This window comes from Phyllopteryx taeniolatus, chromosome 3 (genome assembly GCF_024500385.1).
Source record: "Phyllopteryx taeniolatus isolate TA_2022b chromosome 3, UOR_Ptae_1.2, whole genome shotgun sequence".
Classification (NCBI taxonomy): Eukaryota; Metazoa; Chordata; class Actinopteri; order Syngnathiformes; family Syngnathidae; genus Phyllopteryx; species Phyllopteryx taeniolatus.
This window is the reverse complement of record NC_084504.1, coordinates 26897626-26918205: the sequence shown is the minus strand read 5'-3', so window position 1 is coordinate 26918205 and position 20580 is coordinate 26897626. Positions and strand designations below refer to the sequence as shown.

The 20580-nt window shown below is 39.3% G+C and overlaps 3 protein-coding genes across 5 annotated transcripts; all 3 read left to right on the top strand.

The window, feature by feature from the left end:
* Window positions 1–2284: 2284 nt before the first annotated feature.
* On the top strand, window positions 2285–14203 carry LOC133474943 (arrestin domain-containing protein 3-like). The gene is made up of 9 exons (XM_061767136.1): window positions 2285–2743; window positions 3841–3910; window positions 4606–4753; window positions 5217–5319; window positions 5405–5670; window positions 5752–5828; window positions 8891–9210; window positions 12344–12600; window positions 12852–14203. The coding sequence occupies exons 1-9, from the start codon at window positions 2488–2490 to the stop codon at window positions 13101–13103; spliced, it is 1749 nt and encodes a 582-aa protein (XP_061623120.1). The 5' UTR covers window positions 2285–2487; the 3' UTR covers window positions 13104–14203.
* Window positions 14204–14335: 132 nt separating this feature from the next.
* LOC133475323 (arrestin domain-containing protein 3-like) lies at window positions 14336–16583 on the top strand. 3 transcript variants are annotated; one of them, XM_061768020.1, is made up of 6 exons: window positions 14336–14679; window positions 14795–14858; window positions 14940–15087; window positions 15181–15277; window positions 15670–15818; window positions 16225–16583. In XM_061768020.1, exons 1-6 carry the CDS (start codon window positions 14436–14438, stop codon window positions 16417–16419), a joined length of 897 nt encoding a protein of 298 aa, XP_061624004.1. In that variant the 5' UTR covers window positions 14336–14435; the 3' UTR covers window positions 16420–16583. The 3 variants fall into 3 exon arrangements, with proteins under 3 accessions (XP_061624004.1, XP_061624005.1, XP_061624003.1); XM_061768021.1 differs by having other exon boundaries at window positions 14338–14679; window positions 15536–15818; window positions 16225–16400; XM_061768019.1 differs by having other exon boundaries at window positions 14340–14679; window positions 15536–15792; window positions 16225–16567.
* A 614-nt stretch (window positions 16584–17197) lies between these two features.
* LOC133475322 (arrestin domain-containing protein 3-like) lies at window positions 17198–20512 on the top strand. Its single transcript, XM_061768018.1, has 6 exons — window positions 17198–17536; window positions 17623–17683; window positions 17771–17918; window positions 18518–18611; window positions 18960–19216; window positions 19362–20512. Exons 1-6 carry the CDS (start codon window positions 17290–17292, stop codon window positions 19605–19607), a joined length of 1053 nt encoding a protein of 350 aa, XP_061624002.1. The 5' UTR covers window positions 17198–17289; the 3' UTR covers window positions 19608–20512.
* Window positions 20513–20580: the final 68 nt, after the last annotated feature.

Below are 20580 nucleotides of genomic sequence, written 5' to 3'. Positions count from 1 at the left end.
GCATCTGTAAAGCTGAAGTGCTGGCGTAAGTAGAGTAGAACATTCCCGAGCAGAAGCTGCAGAACATTTCTTTCTCTCTGACTTCATTCTGAGGTAACTTTCAGGACATCCCATAAAGATTTGTTTTCATCTTGTTTCACTCATTAGTGTTAGGAATGGATGCTTGCTGTTCTATGTTGCCAGCACATACAAAATAGTTTTTCTGAATATACACGCAGGAGCCTGATTGGATGTGGATGCAGTAGGCAAAGGTAAAATCACTAACAGAAAATGTTTGTTGCTGTGATTTGGAATGATACAAGCTGCACCTCTAAGGAAAAAAAAACGGCAATTTTTGGGCGCACGTCTGGCCATACTTTATCACATGACGACAAACTGAGAGTTAATCAGTCCTGAGCTGAAAAAGAGCTCATTTGTGCCCGGTTGTCAAGTCTTTCAGCACCATTCAGAGCCACCTCTACCCTGACGAGCGTTGTTTGTGGTGGAGAAAGCTATCAGAGGATCTGCACAAGATTAGGGCTGGCAACTGTTCCCTCTGTGGCTTCCTGTTTTGCCACAAGAATTCTTTTGGTAGGTGCAAAAAAAAAAAAAAGCAGCAAAACCGCTCAAATCGGAACGTTAACTCTTTCCTCTCAGTTTTACGCTTGTCAACTTCGCCGAGCGTAAAGAAAGACTGCCTCGGCAATCAGTGACAACTTCATCAGGTGACAACCAAAGCATCATGATTTGGATTTTAGGTTTCTGTTGAACCCAAAACACGTTTCTTATTTCCCTTCTACTTGACTTTCCCTGCACATTTTCTCCCTCATACATCGTCTCCCTTCCCTGCATCTAAATTGCAAATGGCGGCAAAGTCGACTGGCGGCGGAGCCTCTCAATGTCATTAGAACTGACCCTGTGGATTAACTGGAGGGGAGAGACGGTGTGTAGAAACTGCAGATCAATAACGGAGCTAATTCTCATGGTTATTTTTACTTCACTGAGGATTTAGATCTGCCGCACTGAGAAATCCACTCAACTGCTGGGTAAAAAGCATTTTGTAAAATAGCAGCAGGCCTACGACTCTCCCACACAAGCCTCTTCACCACGTTTCCTAAATTCATCCACGCGTGCCTTTTCTTCTGCTTTTTCGGGGTCAGAGGTGAGCTGAGGCTTTCGCTGCTGCCTTTGGGTGCGACGCGGACTGCGCGACGGGCGGCTCGCTAATCCGTCGCATATAGACAGACAAAAAACACATGATCACCTATGGACACAGATTCAAACCCAGAATTTGCAACAAATAACTCAACGGCCCACGGGACTCATTCCAACTTCTTTCCACTGCGAACGCTCCAAATAAGGAATGTTGCATTTAAGCTTAATAGGCACTAAAGAAATTCTAAACAGATGGAGATTTTGCAAACTTTGCATCTGAGTGTTGCAAACACTATAGTGGATTGAGTTATTTATGTATTTTTATTTTTTTTTACTGCCTATTGTAACTCAAGCAGAGATCAGTGAATTAAAAACAAAACAATAGAAAAACATTTCTTTTCCAATAAACGTACTTGAGTTCGACTGCCAAGTCCATCACATTTGGTATTTGCCTATTACTGGCAAAGGTCAAGAGAAAGTGATAAGGGGGATTTGGCTTGTTTTAATGGGTTGCAATACGCATTTTATCTCCTTGCTGTGCGGCATAAACCTATAAAATACACAAATAATCCATCTTCTTTTTATAAACGCTTGCTTCAAAAATTGTGTTTGGGAATGCCACAATTGTGTGTGTGTTTTTTTTTTTAAAGGAACCTGGTAGAGCGTAGGAATACACACTAATGAATGTATTCATTTCATATTAAAAGGTCAAGTCCATACTGAGGCTGATATAAAGTCAAAGACAAACGGGGTTATAGTCAAGTATACAGCGCCATCTAGCGGCTAAAGATGTAGCGTTTATTGGACTGTTGCTTGCGGTTCCCAGTTAGGGTTCTGCTTACACTAGTATGCAGTGAGAGATCATCAGGGGTGCCGTTGGACATTTCACTTTATTTGTCACAAAATTCATTACATATACATCTTTCTTTATCTATCTATGCCGGCAATATGTCTGGTAGAATAATGCTTTTCCATTAGCTAGCAGGATTTGTACAATAAATCTGTGCATCCACCTGCTGCCACAACAGAATAAGTCAAGTTTTACCGTGATTATATCAACTCTCCGTTCAGATTTCACTCTGCGTAAGACAGCAGGTCACGTGAGTGAAGATGTCGTCATTCGCTCAGCCCCGCCCACTCCGAGCTGCGCCTTGCGCCTGCGCAGTAGGCGCAACTTGTTGGGCGGGGTTGTGGTGGAGTAATCAATTTGTTTTCCTTCGTTTTTGTTTGTCTGTTTGTTTGTTTCTTTGTTTGATTTTCTCAACAAAGAAAGCGTCAACAAGTGACACGGAATCAGACAAGAAGCGGCTGATTGCTTCCATAATTGTAACTTTTTCAAAACGGCGTTCAACGATGTTCGACAAAACCATAAAGGACTTCCACATTAATTTCAACGCTTTGAACGGAAAGAAGACTTTTTCCAGCGGAGACCTGGTGACGGGAGAGATTTCCTTCGAGCTCTCCAAGGCGACAAAGATTAGATCGATCACAATGTGTCTGACGGGAAAGGTAGACGTCCACTGGTCCTCGGGAGGAGGCAAACATAAAAGAACGTACCACGCCAAAATGGACTTCTTTCATCTGAAAAGCATGATTTTGCAAGAAGGAGGTATGCACCCTTTCCGCCCTCCTCGTATTATTGCATACAGTATATACAGAAAAAAAAATGTTGGATAATTGGTTTTGAAAAACGAGGTCCAGGAGAACAATTTGTTCAAGTTGTTCAACTATTGTTCAATTTAATTTGAAAATGTGGTTTGGTTTAAAAAAAAAAAAAATGCTCGCAATTACTTAACGTCGTTAAAAGTGAAGACAATTTGCAATTTTGAAACAGATTTTAGCACACACCCAAAAAAAAAAATTAAGAAAGATGCAGATGATTTGTTTTCTCAGGCCACATAAAATGATGTGTCAGGCCACATCTCGCCCCCTGGGCCTTGAGTTTGACACCTGTGAGTTAGACAATATAGACAAACCAGATGTGGAAAAAGGGAAAGTTCCAGAAGAAGAAATCCCAAATTATAAAGATGAGTCTGTTCAAAAACTGATGTTGATTTATTTGTTCAAAAGTGTAACTTTGAGTCTTACCTTTTTGAATTCTCAGGCAAGGTGGTGCTTCAAGGTCATATTTGGAAAATGATGTCATGTTTTGCGCAAAAATGGCACATGACCACAGCGAGCCAATTTACAAGCCTCGGCCTTAGAAGAAGGAAGTGATATGAAGAAGAAGGAGAAAAAAAAAGAGCTTTTGTGGCTTATTTTCAGATTTCACTGAAATTGTAAACCAAAGCAACTGTAATTTGATAACACATTTTCTCCTAGTAATGTAGTGGTTTACAATTACATAAATGTTATAATTAAATGACAATATTCTTGCATGTCATTAGTTACTCCCCAGCACCGTTTGCACCTTTTTAGCGTGTGATAACCAAAATCATAAACATCTCATAGTATGAAAACATCAATTGGTAGCTAACATGCAGTGTCAACCAAACAGATTATTAGTAAATTTGCAGAGAATACTTTAAACCGCATACACCCTTTGCACAATGGTCATTGCGCCAGACTATTGCTATATTAGTCATTGGAACTGCTCTTAAGTGCTAGAGGACTCTGCATCTTTTTGCACAATTGTCAAAAAAAACAAAAACAAAAAAAATGTGTATAGTGAGTGAATATTGTCATAATACTCCTTTCCCTTTGCAGCGGTTGGGGGCCCCGCCCATCTTCCTCCTGGCAGGCATGTGTATCAATATACGTGTCAGATCCCGCAAGGGTGTGTAAGAGCCTCTCTCGTGTGTCACTGTTGTGCGACAGCATGTTGTGCGCTACCTACTCCTGTGTGACTCTAAAAAGAAATGATACTCATGTTATGCGGGATGCACTCACCTGCCACTATAATTCAACTGACATTTGATGAATTGCTGTTTTTAAAATATATTCCAATGAGTGAATCAAATACAGTCTTGTACTGTAATCTATTGTAGATGTGTGTCCTCTGACATGATAGAATTCAGTTTCTGCGGATTTGTCCACTGCATATCGCTGGCGTCAGGCCAAAACCTCTTTATGTCCAGATTTGGTCAATTTCATATTTTTTTTCACAAATCGATACTATTGGCCAGTCCCCAAAATGGGGATGTTATTTATTTATTTTTTTTCTAATTATCGACTGATATAAAGTGTTGAAAAAGGCTTGGCTCAGCAAACATGCTTTTTGTATTATTATTTTTCTTTTGGGTGTCCTGAAAAGTGCTGGTTTTGGAGACACAGGGATTCAACCCAACGCCAGCGATATCCACAGCGCGAATCTCAAGTGCACCATAAGCAGTTGATCAAGTGTAGGTGGCAGGTGGGTGGATATCAAAATGATGTCATTTGCTAAATAGAATGGGTTCCTAGGAAATTATTTTGTCGCATAAAAGTTATTGGTCCTGTTTTCATGTCACTACTTAATGTTCATCGATACAGAGACTTCCCATCCAGCTTCCGCGGGCGTCACGGACAAACGTGCTACAAGCTAACAGTGGGCATCGACAGGCCGTGGCATATGTCAAAGGATTTTGTGACAGAGTTGAACTTTGTGCACCACGTCGATTCCAACCAGCCAGAGTTCATGGTCAGTAAGTTCACACGGTTAGTCTCAACTACTTGCAGATTCACAATATGGACTTGGCTTATTAATGTTCGGCATTGGAGAATCATAATCAATTAATGGGAGGAGAAAAAAAAAACAGCAATCAGTTTGGTCTACGCTCCTGACTACCAGGAAAAAAATATATATATTATCCAATCACCATTTTTTTTAAAACTCCACAATCTTTGTGAGGTAATTAGAATACTGAAAACTTTTTGTTTGGGGGGGGGGGGGGGGGGAAGTTTAGATTTTTAAGATTTTACATGTCCATTACAGTGGACATCGGAACACCGTACGTTAATGCGAAACTGAACCTAGTTGGCAGTCAGTTAGTCCTGAAGAAAATTCCCAAATTCGAACATGAGTTTAACATCATCACTTTTCTTTTTTCTTTGTGGCATATATTTGAGCCTCTTAATACTCAGCGCTGCTTTTTTTTTTCCAGGCTCCCCTCTCAGGCTCCAACAGCATGAGCGTGTGCTCCCTGAGTTGTGCCTCAGGTTCCATCGCAATGACGGCCAGCGTGGCAAAGAAAGGCTTCGTGCGAGGTAAAAATGTTTCCGCGCTCAGCCCCTGCAATTCTTTTGTCTGAAATGTCGACATGGCGAATGAATGTTTTCGCACTTCCTCCAGGTGAAACGATCAAGATCGTTTGCTACTTCAGCAACGCTTCATCTCGTACGGTGACTCCCAAGGCCAAGCTGATGCAGAAGCAGCAATACAAAATGCCTCAAAGGGTCCAAAGACGCTTCTTAGTGAAAAACCTGGACTCTGTGACCGGGCTGCCCATCAGCGCTCACACCTCAGACGCGCACACTGAGATGATGCTCACCGTTCCCGCTGAATCGTCACTCACCATCTCCAACTGCAGCCTCCTGCGGGTTGAATACGAGATCGAGGTAAGAACTACCAAATGGAGCAACTTCATTTCGTCTTGATTGCAGTCACTTTGATCACTTCCTGTTTTGTGTCTCTTGTAGCTGAGCCTCTGTCTAAGAGCCTCCTCGAACCTCACCCTGCTGTTTCCAATAGTCCTTTGTGACATCCCTTTACATCCGCATTATTTAGACTAACATTGCAAAAGTAGCTTATATGACTTTGGATTTGACAGTACTGTGATCTCGCTCTTGGATTGGGAGGAGTGCCCTTTGACCTCCACGCTCTTCCCATGAGGTTCACCCAGTCTGATCACCTTTTCTGCTGGGTTGAAGTTACAAACTATGCAAAGTTACTACTGAACAAACATTGCTTTGTCACTGCCTCAAGGGTATGTTTTGCCATTATTTGGAATGTATTCCACTTGTAACAATATATTTGCACTGCCAAAACTTTCAATGCACTTGTGCTTCATCAGGTCGTTCCAATTAAAGTGATACAAATGCTTGCTTTGCTCCTTTATTGGAGCTTTGTGTTCCATGTTAGTAACTGAAATATTGGCTGTTTGATATACAGTATAATGGAGGAGCTGCAGTCTTTCAACGTTTAGAATGAATGGACAAATACTAACCATCTTCAGCCTTAATAAGGATTCTTTTTCTTGAACCTGATGCATTATTTGTTATTTAGCTGGCACTTTTACATGTTTTCTCTAAATAGCTTTGCATACGTATTCATATGTAAATAAGTACTTTCATATTTTTTTATTCTATACGGTTGTGCACATATCACTGCTGCTGTTTTTTTTGTTGATGAAATGTTTTGCTTATGTAGCTTTTACAACCAAAATGCCTTCAATAGAACTTGGTCCTTGAATTTTGTACTTTACAATATTAAAAAAGAAAATTGTTACCGCCATGTATTGTGTTTCTGTTTCTTTTAGCGGAACATATTCGCCTCCGTATTAATTAGATTCATTACACCCATTATCATCTTTGGTGAGAACATATAGTATAGTACTATTGTGTATATTCTCCTTTACATATTTTTGTTGCCCAGCACACAGAAGTGTTCAGAGTAATAGGGCGCACAAACAGTGAATACGTCGCTGAACTGAGTTTCCCAAGCATTGTAATACAATGCAACCAATGGAATGTGATTGCATATCATGTAATCATGCAGGGCACTATAATATTCATCACCCATCAGGTCGATTGTAAAAGAAAAGTTTCGTTATTACATGAACCAGATACTCCGGGACGGGTGCCGATTGCTCGGCGGGTCTTTATTGTAGTCGTGTCGTCTGTTACGTCAAATAATGTTCAGAATTTTTGGGTGGACTATACCCCTATCAACCAAAGCAATGTGTTCACCAGTGGGGATTATATTGTGGGACATATAACATTAGAACTGACCCGAAAAAAGTCCGATGGATCGAACATTATGGAGAAACTGTTGTGGTACACCAAAAACAAACAGAAATACTTAAGTATCAAGACATTTATCATTTAAAAAGGTAATGAATGGTAAGTCAGTTATTTACAATATTCATTCTCCACCGGCTGAAAATCATGTCTATATTTGATTATTACTATAGTAACTTGTATTGCGTTTTTGTCCTACCTGCTGTTTGTGTCGATGTGTTTTTCAGCGTTTATTTCCGTATTTGTTTTTTTTTTTCCTATCAAAGGTTATTGCATGTACAAAAAAATATATGTACATTAATGCAACTGTACAACAAACGATTGAGCCGCATCATTGTGCTCGAAACAAACCAAGCAGAAGAAGACCTGATTGTCTATTGGCGATATCATATAAAAGCATTCCCCAAAAAGGCCGTGAAGTGAAGTGGCCATTCCATCCAGACTCAGGATTTGGACACTGTCATTTCGGAGAGAGAAAAAATGGTCACGTTGCTGTTTGGTGTCGTAGTGCTTTACATTCCAACTTACAGACAAAGTCCCACCAGGTTGTGCGAAGCAGAGAGCCCCAACCCGCAAACAAAAGCTGGACTTCAGCGCAAAAAAAAATTATCTGAATAAATAAGTGGGGAAGAGGTGAAGAAGTTGGTCAGGCACTATGTTGTAGAAGAAATGGCAGCACAGTGTGATCCAACTTTTAAAATCAAGTCATAAGTATTTTTTCAATTACATTTTTCAAGGTAACTGTTAACCCAGTTAGAAGAGGATGTGCATACATGTGCAAGCACATTATCTCAGCTGTTTATTTGAACTTCCCTTCTCAAAAAGATTTATTGTCTTCCAATTGAGTTGTTCCGGTCATAGGTCACATGAATAGTGGAGATTTTCAGGGAAATTAATGATCCTGTCTACTTTTTTTTAGATCACAAAAACCTGGCATTTAATCAGGGGTGTGCAGACTTTATATATCCACTGTATCCTTTCACTTGGATAAGGAATCAACAATTGAGACATATCGCTGTGGTATTGATAATTAGTTGGGAGGGGTGCAAAACAAATGAAGTGCTGAAATCAAATCAACATGTGGTTGAACAACACCTTTCTCACTCAGCACTCTGTAAACACGTCTACACCCTGAAATTGAAAACAAAAAAATGTGTTTTGTTGTGACAGATATGACGCACACCCTGAAATGTATTTGTTTTTGCAGGGGAAGGCATGAGGTTGGTGGCCTACTGTATATTCTACACTGATCATCTCATGATATCAGGCACAAGTACCGCTTGTATCAGAAGTCCAGGCGAGTTGTAACCAAAAAGCTCAGAAAGGAGTAACTTTTTTTTTTTTTTTTTACCAGTAACTTAAACCATTTTGGAACAAACAATTAACCTTGACTTGACGTTGTATATGTAATACTGTACTATGATGAGGTGATGAAACGTTTATATGGTTTCAGAGTCATAAAGACACACTTGTACCAACAATGTGCTCCACAAAAAAAAAAAAAAAAAAAAAAAGAGTTTAACACTCCCGTTAAGAATTGATCTCATTTGATTGTCCATGTAGTGGCGGTTATGCCCGTGGTTTTATGTACCATATTTTAATGACAAAGTTGCCCTATGGTATCATGTATTTGGGTGTTTTTGTTATAATCAGAATCAGCATTTAAAAAAATAATAATGATAAAAAAAAAATTATTTTTTTTTTAAAAGTGAAGAATGAACGTTTTTGAATGATGACTAAAGTGAGCAAATGGGGCCAAATGGGGTTGTGGGTGGGCAAATAAGCAGAATGACGCGCCCATTGCGGAAGGGTTTTACTAACCCAGTGCTTTTGTGGTTTGGGCAGCAGGAAAAGCGACAGGACTTCTATTGCAAATCATGCAGAGCACAGTGAAGAGCCTTAAAGTCACTTACGACGATGTCAGCGAGAAAAATACGTTCACCAACGGCGACCGTGTGGCCGGACAAGTGCTTTTGGAAGTGGCCAAAGAGTGCAAAGTGGAGTCGCTGTACGTGACATTTAAGGGCAAAGCCGAGGTGTTGTGGACCGAGAGACACGGCCAAACGACTGTGACGTACCACTCCAAGGACAAGTACTTCAGCATCAAACATTACTTTATTCGAGACGGAAACGCCACTGGTAAGTAGCTTATATATATATATATTTTTTTTTTATTTTATTTTTTTATTTATTTATTTTTTTTAACTTTTCCATTGCAACGAACCAGGTCCAAACTTGCATCACTTTTGTAGCCCAGAGGAAGAATTTCGAAGTATTGCCATTAACGGGAAGTCTTAACGGGCTCACCGTTACAGTTAACCTGCATTCTTTATCATCGGAACACTAACTACTGTAGTTCCACCATCATTTTCATTAGTTCACATTTATCTGAGAAAAAATACAAATAAAAAAAAAAAAAATACGATCCCCTGCTGGCTATCATATGCTTGTTTACACGCTGTAAACAGAATTATAGGTCTACGTCGTTATACGAACATATTGAAGTGTGCAGCCTACTTTCAACTGCACTAACAGTATTGGAGGACAGTAGCATAGAAAATGTACCTCGATACAATGGCAAAAAGCTAAACCTCCGTGAAATCGTACATGACCAAACGGGTAACTTCAAATTCTTGGTATTTTTAGTCATGGAAAATGATAGTCTATTGGACAGTTAAGGATCTCAAATAAAAATACTATATTTATAGACCACTTCATAAAATAAAATGTCTGGTGTGCCTTTTTTAGCCTTACTTACTATTTGGGATAAATAAGACCTAATAATACCTAAATTTGTTTTTTGGACATAAGTGTTTTTTGTCGTTTTGTTTTTTTTTTGTTTTTTTTTTTTAGGGGGGAAAGGGATGTTCTCATATACGTACAGTTGTTTTTGCCATTTTTGTCAAGGTACAGACTGTAATTGTAACATTTTTAAGGGGTTTTGTCGCTTCTTTTAACTAACATCACTTCTCAAATTAAACCTGGAGTATGTAACTATTTTTAAAAACTACTAGCGGGGAAGACACAACGCTGATTACGCCTTTTAGCTCCTCTAACATCTCGCTGTATTTGTCAGTATTCCATCTTTTATATTTCGAGAATGCCCGATTCACTTCACACACTGGCCCACTCGGTGGCGCAGCGAGAATGACGTCGCGGAAATGACGTCATGGAAATAAACCCGCCTAAAAACCAATTTTTCTTTGGCTTTCACCTTGGCTTAAGACTCTGCATCTGTTTTAGTGTTTTTATTGTTTATTTTTTTATTTTTCTGTTTTACCGTTTTGTTTATCTCCAATTTGTTTTTATTTTTAAAATTGGATTCTTATCTGTCTACAGCACTTTGTTTTCAGCTGTGGTTGTATTTAAAGTGCTTTATAAATAAAGTTGAGTTGAGAGTTTAAAAACTTGAATTTTGTTCTCCTTATCAGACGAAGGACAATCACTTCTGACGAATCAGAATGGGAAAACATGTAAGCATTGAAAATGCTGTACTTTTTTCATCTTGCAAGGCCAGCTAGATTTAATGTCACTTTCATTTTGATGATGTTTTTGTTTTTCCAGATAGTAATTTACTTGCCCCAGGATCTCATGTGTTCCCCTTCTCCTTTCAGTTCCCTTTGCAGTAAGTCATCTTGCGGCTGTGTTTGATGCGCTATTTTTGGGAGAAAAGAGTTGAATATGTGGGGGAAAAAAACAACCTCTTATAGACGATATTGGTATTTGATTGTATACTTTATCTGTTTGAAAGTCATGGTGGTCTCATGTTCTGCATTAGGGAAATGCCCTCCTCCTTCACCGGTTCGGTTGGTAAAATTGTGTACCTGCTGGAAACCAAGCTAAGTAGATCCATGAGGATACGCAAAAAAGATACCATCAAGATTCCTTTTGTGACACAAGCAACCCCCGAAATGACGCAACTAATGCTAAGTGCAGAGTTGCATTACAAATTAGATTAGATTACACGATCTGACTAGAGCAGTGATTTCCAACCTTTATGGAACCAAGGAACATATTTTACAATTAAAAATCTCACGGCACACCAGCAAACAAAGATGTCACAAAAAGTGGATACATGAATTACTGTATTTACTTCCTGCCATCTAATAGAAGACCATTCATTTGTTCTGTCTGCCTCACTGGCATAAATAGAGGAACAAAGATACGTTATTGATTGTAAATATCATTTTTGGAGCAATTAAGTACACAAGTATATACAGTAAATGAACAGGTCATTTAAATGGACATCATCTATCCTCTATCTTGTGATCGAATCGGTTATCGTTTTTTTCAACTCGCTGATCGGTGATCGGCCCCAAAAATCCTGATCGTGTAAAGAAGTAGCTCTCGGTTCAAAAAAAATGGGTGACCCCTGGATTAAGGTGTTCCAAGAACCAGGAAAAAGAAGAAGAAGAAAAAAAAACACACTTCACCATTGTCCATTCCCCATCTTTTCGAACGAACTGTGTGTCACACTGTGTTATGCCAGTATGATGCGGTGTTATTTATCGTCATACCACCTATTCAACCCACAGTTTGAAAATAACAAGACACATGGCCATCCTTCTGTCCTCAAACCAGACATCAATGAGCCAATGCAGTCGGGGATACTATCCAGGCCCCAGTAACAAACAATGTGAACACTAAGAGTTTCCACCAATACCAGTATGTTTTGCTCAACGACTTAAATCTACTTAAAACGAAGAAAGAATTATATTGATTCCTTTCAACTCTAACCCTATCTTCAATTCGTTTTGTCAGGCCCTATCGGTCTTACTGACTAACCGCAAACCCTCGTCAACAACAGTCACGGTCACGCCTCTGTTAAAAAAAAAAAAAAAAAAAACTTCTCTCGAGAGGTTAAACATGGGGTATGTCTTTAACATATTAGTCCATGACAAGTCTGAAAACACATCAAAAAGAATCCCAAAAAAGATAAAGGCAGAACTGGTAAACACATTTAACGTAATCAGTTGCATTTGAGGGGATGTTTTGGATTTCTGGAAAGTTTGTTAGTTTGCGACTCTCCCACAGCGCAGATGGACAGCTTGTGTGATCGGGTTGCAAATTCATGCGTTTCCTTCAGACACCTCAACACGATGCGAAGGATACAAAAATGCATATGTTCAACCCTGGAACTGTCGCCATGGATGTCAAGATTGAAAAATCTGGTTTCTTCCAAGGTGGGAGTCGTCACGGTAACATTGACGAAGCTTCACCCAAATGTCTGGGGCGTGCGTACAAGCTGAGTCCGTGCTGCTCTGTGTTACAGGAGAGCGCTTAAAAGTTTCCGCCTCCGTTCAGAACAACTCCACTCGTGAAATCAAACCCAAGTACTGCATCTACAGAAAGCACAGCTTCTTCGCAAGGGGAAAGAGGAGGCTTGATACTAAAGACCTCTTCAAAGAGGTGGGAGAGCCGATCCCTCCATCAGCCAGCGTATCAGTCCAAAGGGTCCTGACAATCCCCCGTGATGTGGAACCTTCCATCCTCAACTGTCAAATACTCAAAGCAGAGTACAGACTCCGAGTAAGCACATTTTCTTTTTTCCCTCACTTATTCAAGTATCGATAAATGGAAATATTGACGCATTGCTAGTGGTGTGTGAGCGCTTGCTCTTCCTCCAAAAGCAGATGCCTCTGTTGATGGACATTTGTGGCAGCCATTATATGCGGGAGATCTGCCACATTATTTATGAAGTCAAATTTGTACGGAGTTTTGATTGGACAGCAACAATATGTCCAAAGGCATTTCTCACAGTGGCTCTCATTTCTCCACAGGTTTATTTGGATATAAAGTACGCTTCAGACCCAAAGATCAAATTTCCCATAACCATTCTTGCGGCCGCCACGGCGACAAGCCTGCCGTCGGCGTCTGGCGGAGTTGAATTTGGATCGTTTGGATGCCAGAACCCGCCAGCCTGGGATGGCTTTCCACCAACGCCGCCGCCGCCGCCGCCTTTCAATTCCCCACCTCCCTATGAAGCTTACGAAATGTACCCATCCTTGATGGACTTTGGTGGTAAACAGTGAGCAGCGATGACATTTCTCCAGATTTGGGGTACACTGCAGCTACATATCGCTTATTACAAATGTTAACCTATTACAATTCATTAACGGGACTCTTCTCGATATTTTTGAGGTGTGTCAGAAAAGTTCCAGTGGTCTCATTTATCAACCGTGCGTATGCATTGAATTTTGTGTCATAAGTGTATACAAATATTCCCAAATTAGGAGATTTACCAACTTGGACTTGTGCGTAGGAACATGTGCAGCATGAAATCTAGAGCTTGAACAATGAAACTGCAAATAATAAGCTAGCCCATGCCAAAAGATCCTCAAGATCATCTTTTTATTTATTTATTTCTATTTATTTTTTATTATTCCCGAGATTGCTCGATGATATAGTACATCATGTATACTTGTTGTTGCTACTTTTGCCTTGTCCCAGTTAAAACTTTGTTTAAAAAAATGTTGATATACGTAGATGTATGTATATATGTCATAACTAGCAGTTTTTTAATTCCAGATCTATCCATCTATTTTCCTCCGTGTATCTGGAGTCGCGTCGCGTCGCAGCTTATTCAAATTGACATTTTCGTGTCATTTTTATGTGAGGTATTGAAAACTTGACTTTGTCCTCGGATGTTTGACATGAGCCATTAGGAGAATTCCGGTCACACTGGGGGAAAGAAAAAAAACAACAACAACAAAAAAAAAGCACAATTTTGAAAGTGGGAGTGCAGAGAGCTAATCGCACACATTAAAAAAGTCGCAATGTTTGTGTTATCGTAATAAATGTTCTTTCTTATGTGGTTTTATCACTGCAACTTTACTATTGTATCATTTTTTTTTTTTACAATCTCTTTTTAGTAATACAGTAATAGTATTTACCAAAGGAACCCATGATTTCTATATTTCAAAGTAATACATTTAAGCTAAATGTACTGTTAACGTTTCTCCTATGGTGAATCAATAATTTAATACTGGGTTCCGAAGACATAAGATGCTGTAAACTGATACTTATATCATTAGTTTATATACAATATGTCATTTCTTGGGCAATATCATTATTTGTAAATTAGTTTCTACCTCTTGTCTCAAAATAAAAAGTAACTGTACACTAGACTATATTTAAATTGTGTGGTTTTTTTGTTTGTTTGTTTCAACTAACCCAACCCAATACGTTTAGTTTAAAATGTGAAAAAACCTGACTAACCACTGTATGTTCCAGACCTCAGCTGATGAAGTGATTTAAAAAAAAAAAAAAAAAAACTAAGCACATAAATAGGCCGCGCAGTCTGCACATGAGGTGTAAAACTGCAGCTTCTTAGTAAATGTGAACATTTTGTATCCTTCGAGAGAATGACCATCACAAATTTCTCAATTGAATACGATGCAATCAGTCGGCAAAACGGCTTCACCAACGGCGATGCCGTCAGAGGACGAATCATTGTGGAGGCGTCCAAAGAAACGCGAATCAAATCGCTGACTTTGATCGCAAAAGGAAAAGGAGAAGCCCATTCCACTGACGAAGACAGCAGTTTTAGTGTTTATGAGAAATATTACACCATTCGACAGCACATTTTGGAAGAAGCAAGACAAGAAGGTAATGTAAGATTTCGATTGTTTTATTCCCCCCTCCGAGAGGAATTTTGCTGGTGCAAATACTTCACTACTGTATGTTAAGCCTTTATGAATAGAAGGAATTTAATGATATACAGGTGAAACCAAAGTTATCGCACAAGGAAGACACGCATTTCCTTTTTCCTTCAAGATCCCTGAGAGGTATTCAGTTCTTTTGTTTTGCCATGTCATGATTTTCCTATTCTTCGGGTAATTTCTGGGTTCTTTTGTTTTCCTCCCCAGGGAAATGCCATCGTCATTCAAATGCACTTTATGTAAAATTGTTCATAAGCTGAAGGCAGAGCTTAAACAATCCATGAAACTGCTGAAAAAAACTGAAACCTACTTCAAATTTGTCTCAAAACCAGCTATGGCTATTCCTGGAATTATGGTAAGAAATGTATTTTCTGACGGATGAAATAAAAAGTAAGCTATTTGTAAGAAACACATTCATGACTTTACACAAAGTTTTTTTTTTTTCCAGGTGCCTCAGCATGGTTGCAAGAATACAAGTGTCAAATTCTTCGGCTCTGGAACAGTTACAATGGACGTTTACACCGACAGACTGGGATACAAACAAGGTTTCTTATTTATTCATGGGAAAAACATTTTGTTCCACGTTATTGATACCCAAATCAAAAGAAATCATTTTGTGAAACAAAACGCCGTATTTTAAAGTGAGCAAAAGTATGCATGTGAATGTGAGTTGATGTTTGGTTGGAACTGCATCAAGCCTGTGATCCTCTGAAATCAATCACCAAACTGTCTCATATATATATATATATATATATATATATTGCTACGCATCTTTTATCAACAGTTCCTTTTTCATATTATAGGCGAAACACTCCGAGTGCGAGCTGAAATTCTAAACCATTCAACTCGTTCAGTGACACCAGTTGTAAAGTTCTACCTGAAGGAGAATTCCTTTGGAAATGGTCTGCAAAGTCTAGTTGTGAAAAAAATCCTTCAGATGGAGGCCCCGGCTGTTGCGTCCACGAGCAAAAAGACGGTGATGAAGGAGATCCCCATTCCCAGACGACTGCCACCCTCCATGTTGAACTGCTCCATCTTCAGGCTGGAGTACGAGCTGAAGGTGAACCACACAAGTTTACTGACAGCGTGAGGCAACTGCTCTTATTTCCTCTTTCTATTCTGGTATTCAATTCTGTTCAATAAATGAATGGATAAAATAAACAAAACAAAAAAATATATATATATATATATCCAATAAAATAAGCAGTTACAGGTATAAATGAGTATGGGTTTACAGTATATACACACTATTCATATAGGCTAACTATTTGATTATCATTATCAACTGTAGGTACTGTATTTTACTTTGTCGACAGTATAAATGGCAATACTATTGTTAATGTATGAATGAACTCCAAAATGTTTATCATGCAGAAAACCGAAAGCTACAGCAAATTGCAATCATGTTCCTTAAATTACAATTCCAGAACAACAACCTATGTATGAATATTGTTGTTTATCTCTTGAAAATCAACAAGCGCCATTTTGACAGGTCCACGTGGATATCAAATACACAGTAGACGAGGGCGTCACGATTCCAGTTGTGGTCCTTCCCGACGTACGACATCAGCCGAGTCCTGCGGCATTTGAGCCCGAAACATCCGACATCGCCGACCGCCCGACGTGGAGCAACACAGCCCAACATTTGGACGCCCCTCCTTCCTATGAAACATTGTACCCCTCCTAGTGTGCTTCTGACATTCATGGAAGTGGGCTGTATACAAAAAAAAAAAAAAAAAAAAAGATGGCAAATATCAGCGGCAAGATGGCAGCAAATAACAAGTGGAAATAAAACCTCTATAATTTTGACATTGTTAGTCAAGAACTATCTTTGTTATTGTGAGAGATTAAAAAAAAACCAAAAAAACATACTTTTCTACCTGTTTGCTGACTGTGATTTGGAACTCACTTTGAGCTCTCATTTATTTTCCTTTTGTAGCTTTGTTTTCATTGTGGTGCTTAATAAGTTATATTTATTAAATACCTAACATCACCATTTCCTCCATTTTAAAACAGTTAAAATAAAAGTATAGACTGTGAAGTACCGAGGTAAACATGAATTATAATCTCAATTATATGCAATAACTATTTTGATAGCTTTGCAGAATTGAGGGGGGGGAATTAGTTCTCCTTTTGATTCTGCATGTATTGAAAGGAAGACCCCAAAAAAAGGTTTCCGAAGCTGTAACCATTCCTGAAAAAAATACCTTTATGAGTTTGTTTGTTTGTTTTTTTTATGCCACAAGCTGCTGATTTTTTCATTTGTATTTATTTTGAAAGGGATGGCGCGATACACAATCAGTTTGCTACGAATCATTCTTGGAACACCAAACATATAAATGGGTAATATCTTGCGTCTCCGAGGCCATGTTGCTGCTTTATTTGTCCTTCGTCATCATGCATTCTTAATCTGTGGCAAACAAGAAAAACAGGTTTCCGAAGATCCTCCCCACCACCAGTTCATCATCATCACTTCAACCAAACTTGGCTTTACTTTACTTGGACTTTAGTCATTTGTACTTTTGTCATGGAGTAATTGAGATTTATTTCTGGAAAAATGCCCATCAAAAATTTCTCAATTGAATATGACTCAATCAACAGCCAAAACATCTTCACAAACGGAGATACAATCACGGGAAGAATCATCGTGGAGGCGTCGAAAAAAACTTTCATCGAATCACTAACCTTCATTGGAAAAGGAAGTGCAAAGGTTTCCTGGTATGAAAATTACGGGCAATATGATCATCGTTTCTACTGGTCCGATGAGGAATATTATGAGATCAAGCAATGTATTTTGAGACCTGGTAATGAATTGTTTTATCCATTACTTTTTATTTACAGTGTTGATTTTTTATAAAACAGAAATGACTTGTACGTTTCACTCCTCCAGGTAAAGAATCAGTCGGCAAAGGAAGACATGTGTTCCCCTTTTCCTTCGTGGTCCCTAACAGGTATATACTGTGCTTATTCCTGTTTATATTTGTCTTCAGTTTATTTTGTTTCAAACCAGTTAAGTTACCTGTGATTGTACTTTGCAGGAAAATGCCATCGTCGTTCAAGTCATCGATTGGTAAAATTATTCATAAGCTTAAAGCAGAGCTTAGACAATCGATGAGGCTGACAAAAACCGCAAAAGTCCACTTCACATTTGTCTCCAAAGCCGACATGGATACACCTGGACTTATGGTAAGGCTTTTGTAGCAGGAATTGATCATAGTTTAAAAACCACTGAAAGTGAAAGTAAAACGTTTTATAAATTTGACATACCACAGAGAAGCGTCAAGCCTGCCACATTTGAATGACAGAAAAAAACAATCATTTATATCAAATAAGGCTAAAAAATGGTGACAAATCGAGACCTTCTCCCAGCTCTCGGGCGCCGTGGGCGTGCCCACTGAATGCGCTGAGAGAACCCGCTCGACCATCACCTCTTAATCAAACACGTGCCTGCGGCTCACGCCCTGTGAGCGACAGGCTGAATCGTGTGCCATGTGTTTAAAAAAAAAAAAAAAAAAAACGGGTAACTTTTCCTGAATGTCTCTGTTATGTCGACCCACGCGCCGGTGCACCATTAGCTCGCAGGCTAGCGAACGTAATAAACCGTTAACTTTCCCTAAAGTGTGGACCCTGGCGCACGGACAGTCTTCGCACATCTTTTCGGACACTTCAAACATTTTTGAAACAAATCACGGAAATCACTTTACAGTGTCTTTCAAAGTGTTTAAACGACTGTAATGTCGTTGACATTCATTCAAAGGATGGATTTGTTCTGGTCTTTCTTACAGGAACCTCAGCATGATTGCACCAATAAAAAACTTGTCTTCGGTTCTGGAAGTATTGCGATGGATGTTTACACAAAAAGGATGGGATACCAACAAGGTAATCAAACCTGTGTGTGCGTGTGTGCGCCAGCAGGCATATATATATATATATATATATATATATATGCAAAAAAAAAGAAAAGTAGCTCAACTTACGCCAGCCTCGCTAACATCAGTTACATATCATTTTACATAGCAGATGTCGGACGACACGGGGACATATTGATAATTCCAGGAAGTTAGTGTCAAGAACCGACAATGTAGGCCAGAGACGTTTGCCCCGTTCGACCCTTCCTCGTCATTGTAGCATTGTGCAACAGAAATTACCGAGTCAACATGAACGTTAACATCCTTTTACTTCCCCACTAGTGCAACTGAGCAAACACGGTTGTGTGTTCCCTTGCAGGTGAAGCGCTCCAAATCAAAGTGGCAATTAATAACCAGTCATCCCGTACCTTGAAGCCCAAATTTGTATTGTACGAAAAGCGGAGTCACTTTGCTCAAGGTCACAGGAACCTTTGCACGCAGAATATCCTCAAGGAGAAACTTGATATTATTGAGGCCCGTAGCAAAGAGACAGCGGAGAAGGTGATGACGATCCCCAGGAATCTGCCTCCCTCCATTCTGAACTCCGCCATCATCAAGCTGGAATACAAGCTGAAGGTAGGCTGAAGGTTCTATTGGACCTTAAACAAGGATATTCCATTTGACAGGGAAACTGGTCATTAAAGTAGTTGCACAAACAGAAGAAAAAGGAGAAAAAAGCCTAAAACTCATGCCAGAAACTAACAAAGTGCAATTTTCACAGATCTTTCTGGATGTCAAATATGCAATAGACCCGAAAATCAAACTTCCGATCGTTGTCCTACCTGCCTTTGAGGTTCCTGCAGGAAACCAACCTCCAGGTCTGGCTGCTTATGGATTTGAGGACTTTGGGAACAAAAAGCAACAGAGCTGGAGCGAAGCAACCCAACCTTCGGATCTCCCTCCACCGTATGGAGCGCATACGCAGTATCCCACCTTGAGTAATTCTGACACATATAGTCATTTATGATAAATCCCTGAAAGGAATTGTACGGTGCCAATAAAACAAACACTAGCCTTGTGTCTCATATGTGGACGGAATGACCATCAAATACAACAAATTTACTTCATTATAATGCTATATTTGTATGAATTGTTGATGTTATACTTTTTTTTTTTACTTCATGATTAGCGTTTGCTACGTTGTGAGTTCTTTACTACCTTCATTTCTACATTTGGCTCTTCAGCCTCTTTTCACAAATACTGTATGTGGCGGAATAGCACATCCAACAACGTGGTCGACAAAGCCACGGGTGCCGGCACGATACAAAATCATTTCACCACAAATCATTCTTGGAGCCGATAACGTCACAGACAACTTTCAATTGTATTATCTGCATCCTCTGTATGTGTGTTTTGTTTTTTTTTGTTTTGTTTCTTTTGTTTTGTTTTTCAGATTAGACAAAGAATTTTTGAATGCCAGAAGCTGGTGATTTTGAGGCTGGCACAACAACTCAAAGCATTCCCCACGAATCATTCTTAGAGCTGACAATAGCAAACGCTCGAAGTATCTGTGAAGTAAAAGTAAATGTCTTTTCATTTTGACACACCACAGAGAAGTGTTATTACCAACCCTGCCAAAGTTGAATGATTATAAAAATCACCAAGAATACAACTAACGGATAACCACTGATGCGAACAAAGGCGCTCAAGTTCTTATGGAGCGGGAGAGAGGACACTCATGCCGGACGCTAAAGTCGGTGCTGTTTCAGCAAGACCAAAAAATCTGGAAAACTGAAATGGTGGAAAAGCATTTTCACCCTCCATTTCCACAATTCAGTACTACTTGGTTCTCAATCTTTGCAGGTTTTCACCAAATATTTTCAAACGTTTACAAAGTATCTAGAAATAAATGTCAGAATTCACTTTACAGTCCGTCCGTGTCACTGCTGTCTCAATCAATCAAGTCGAGATCTCAACCCCAGTTGACTACCTCTCTTTAC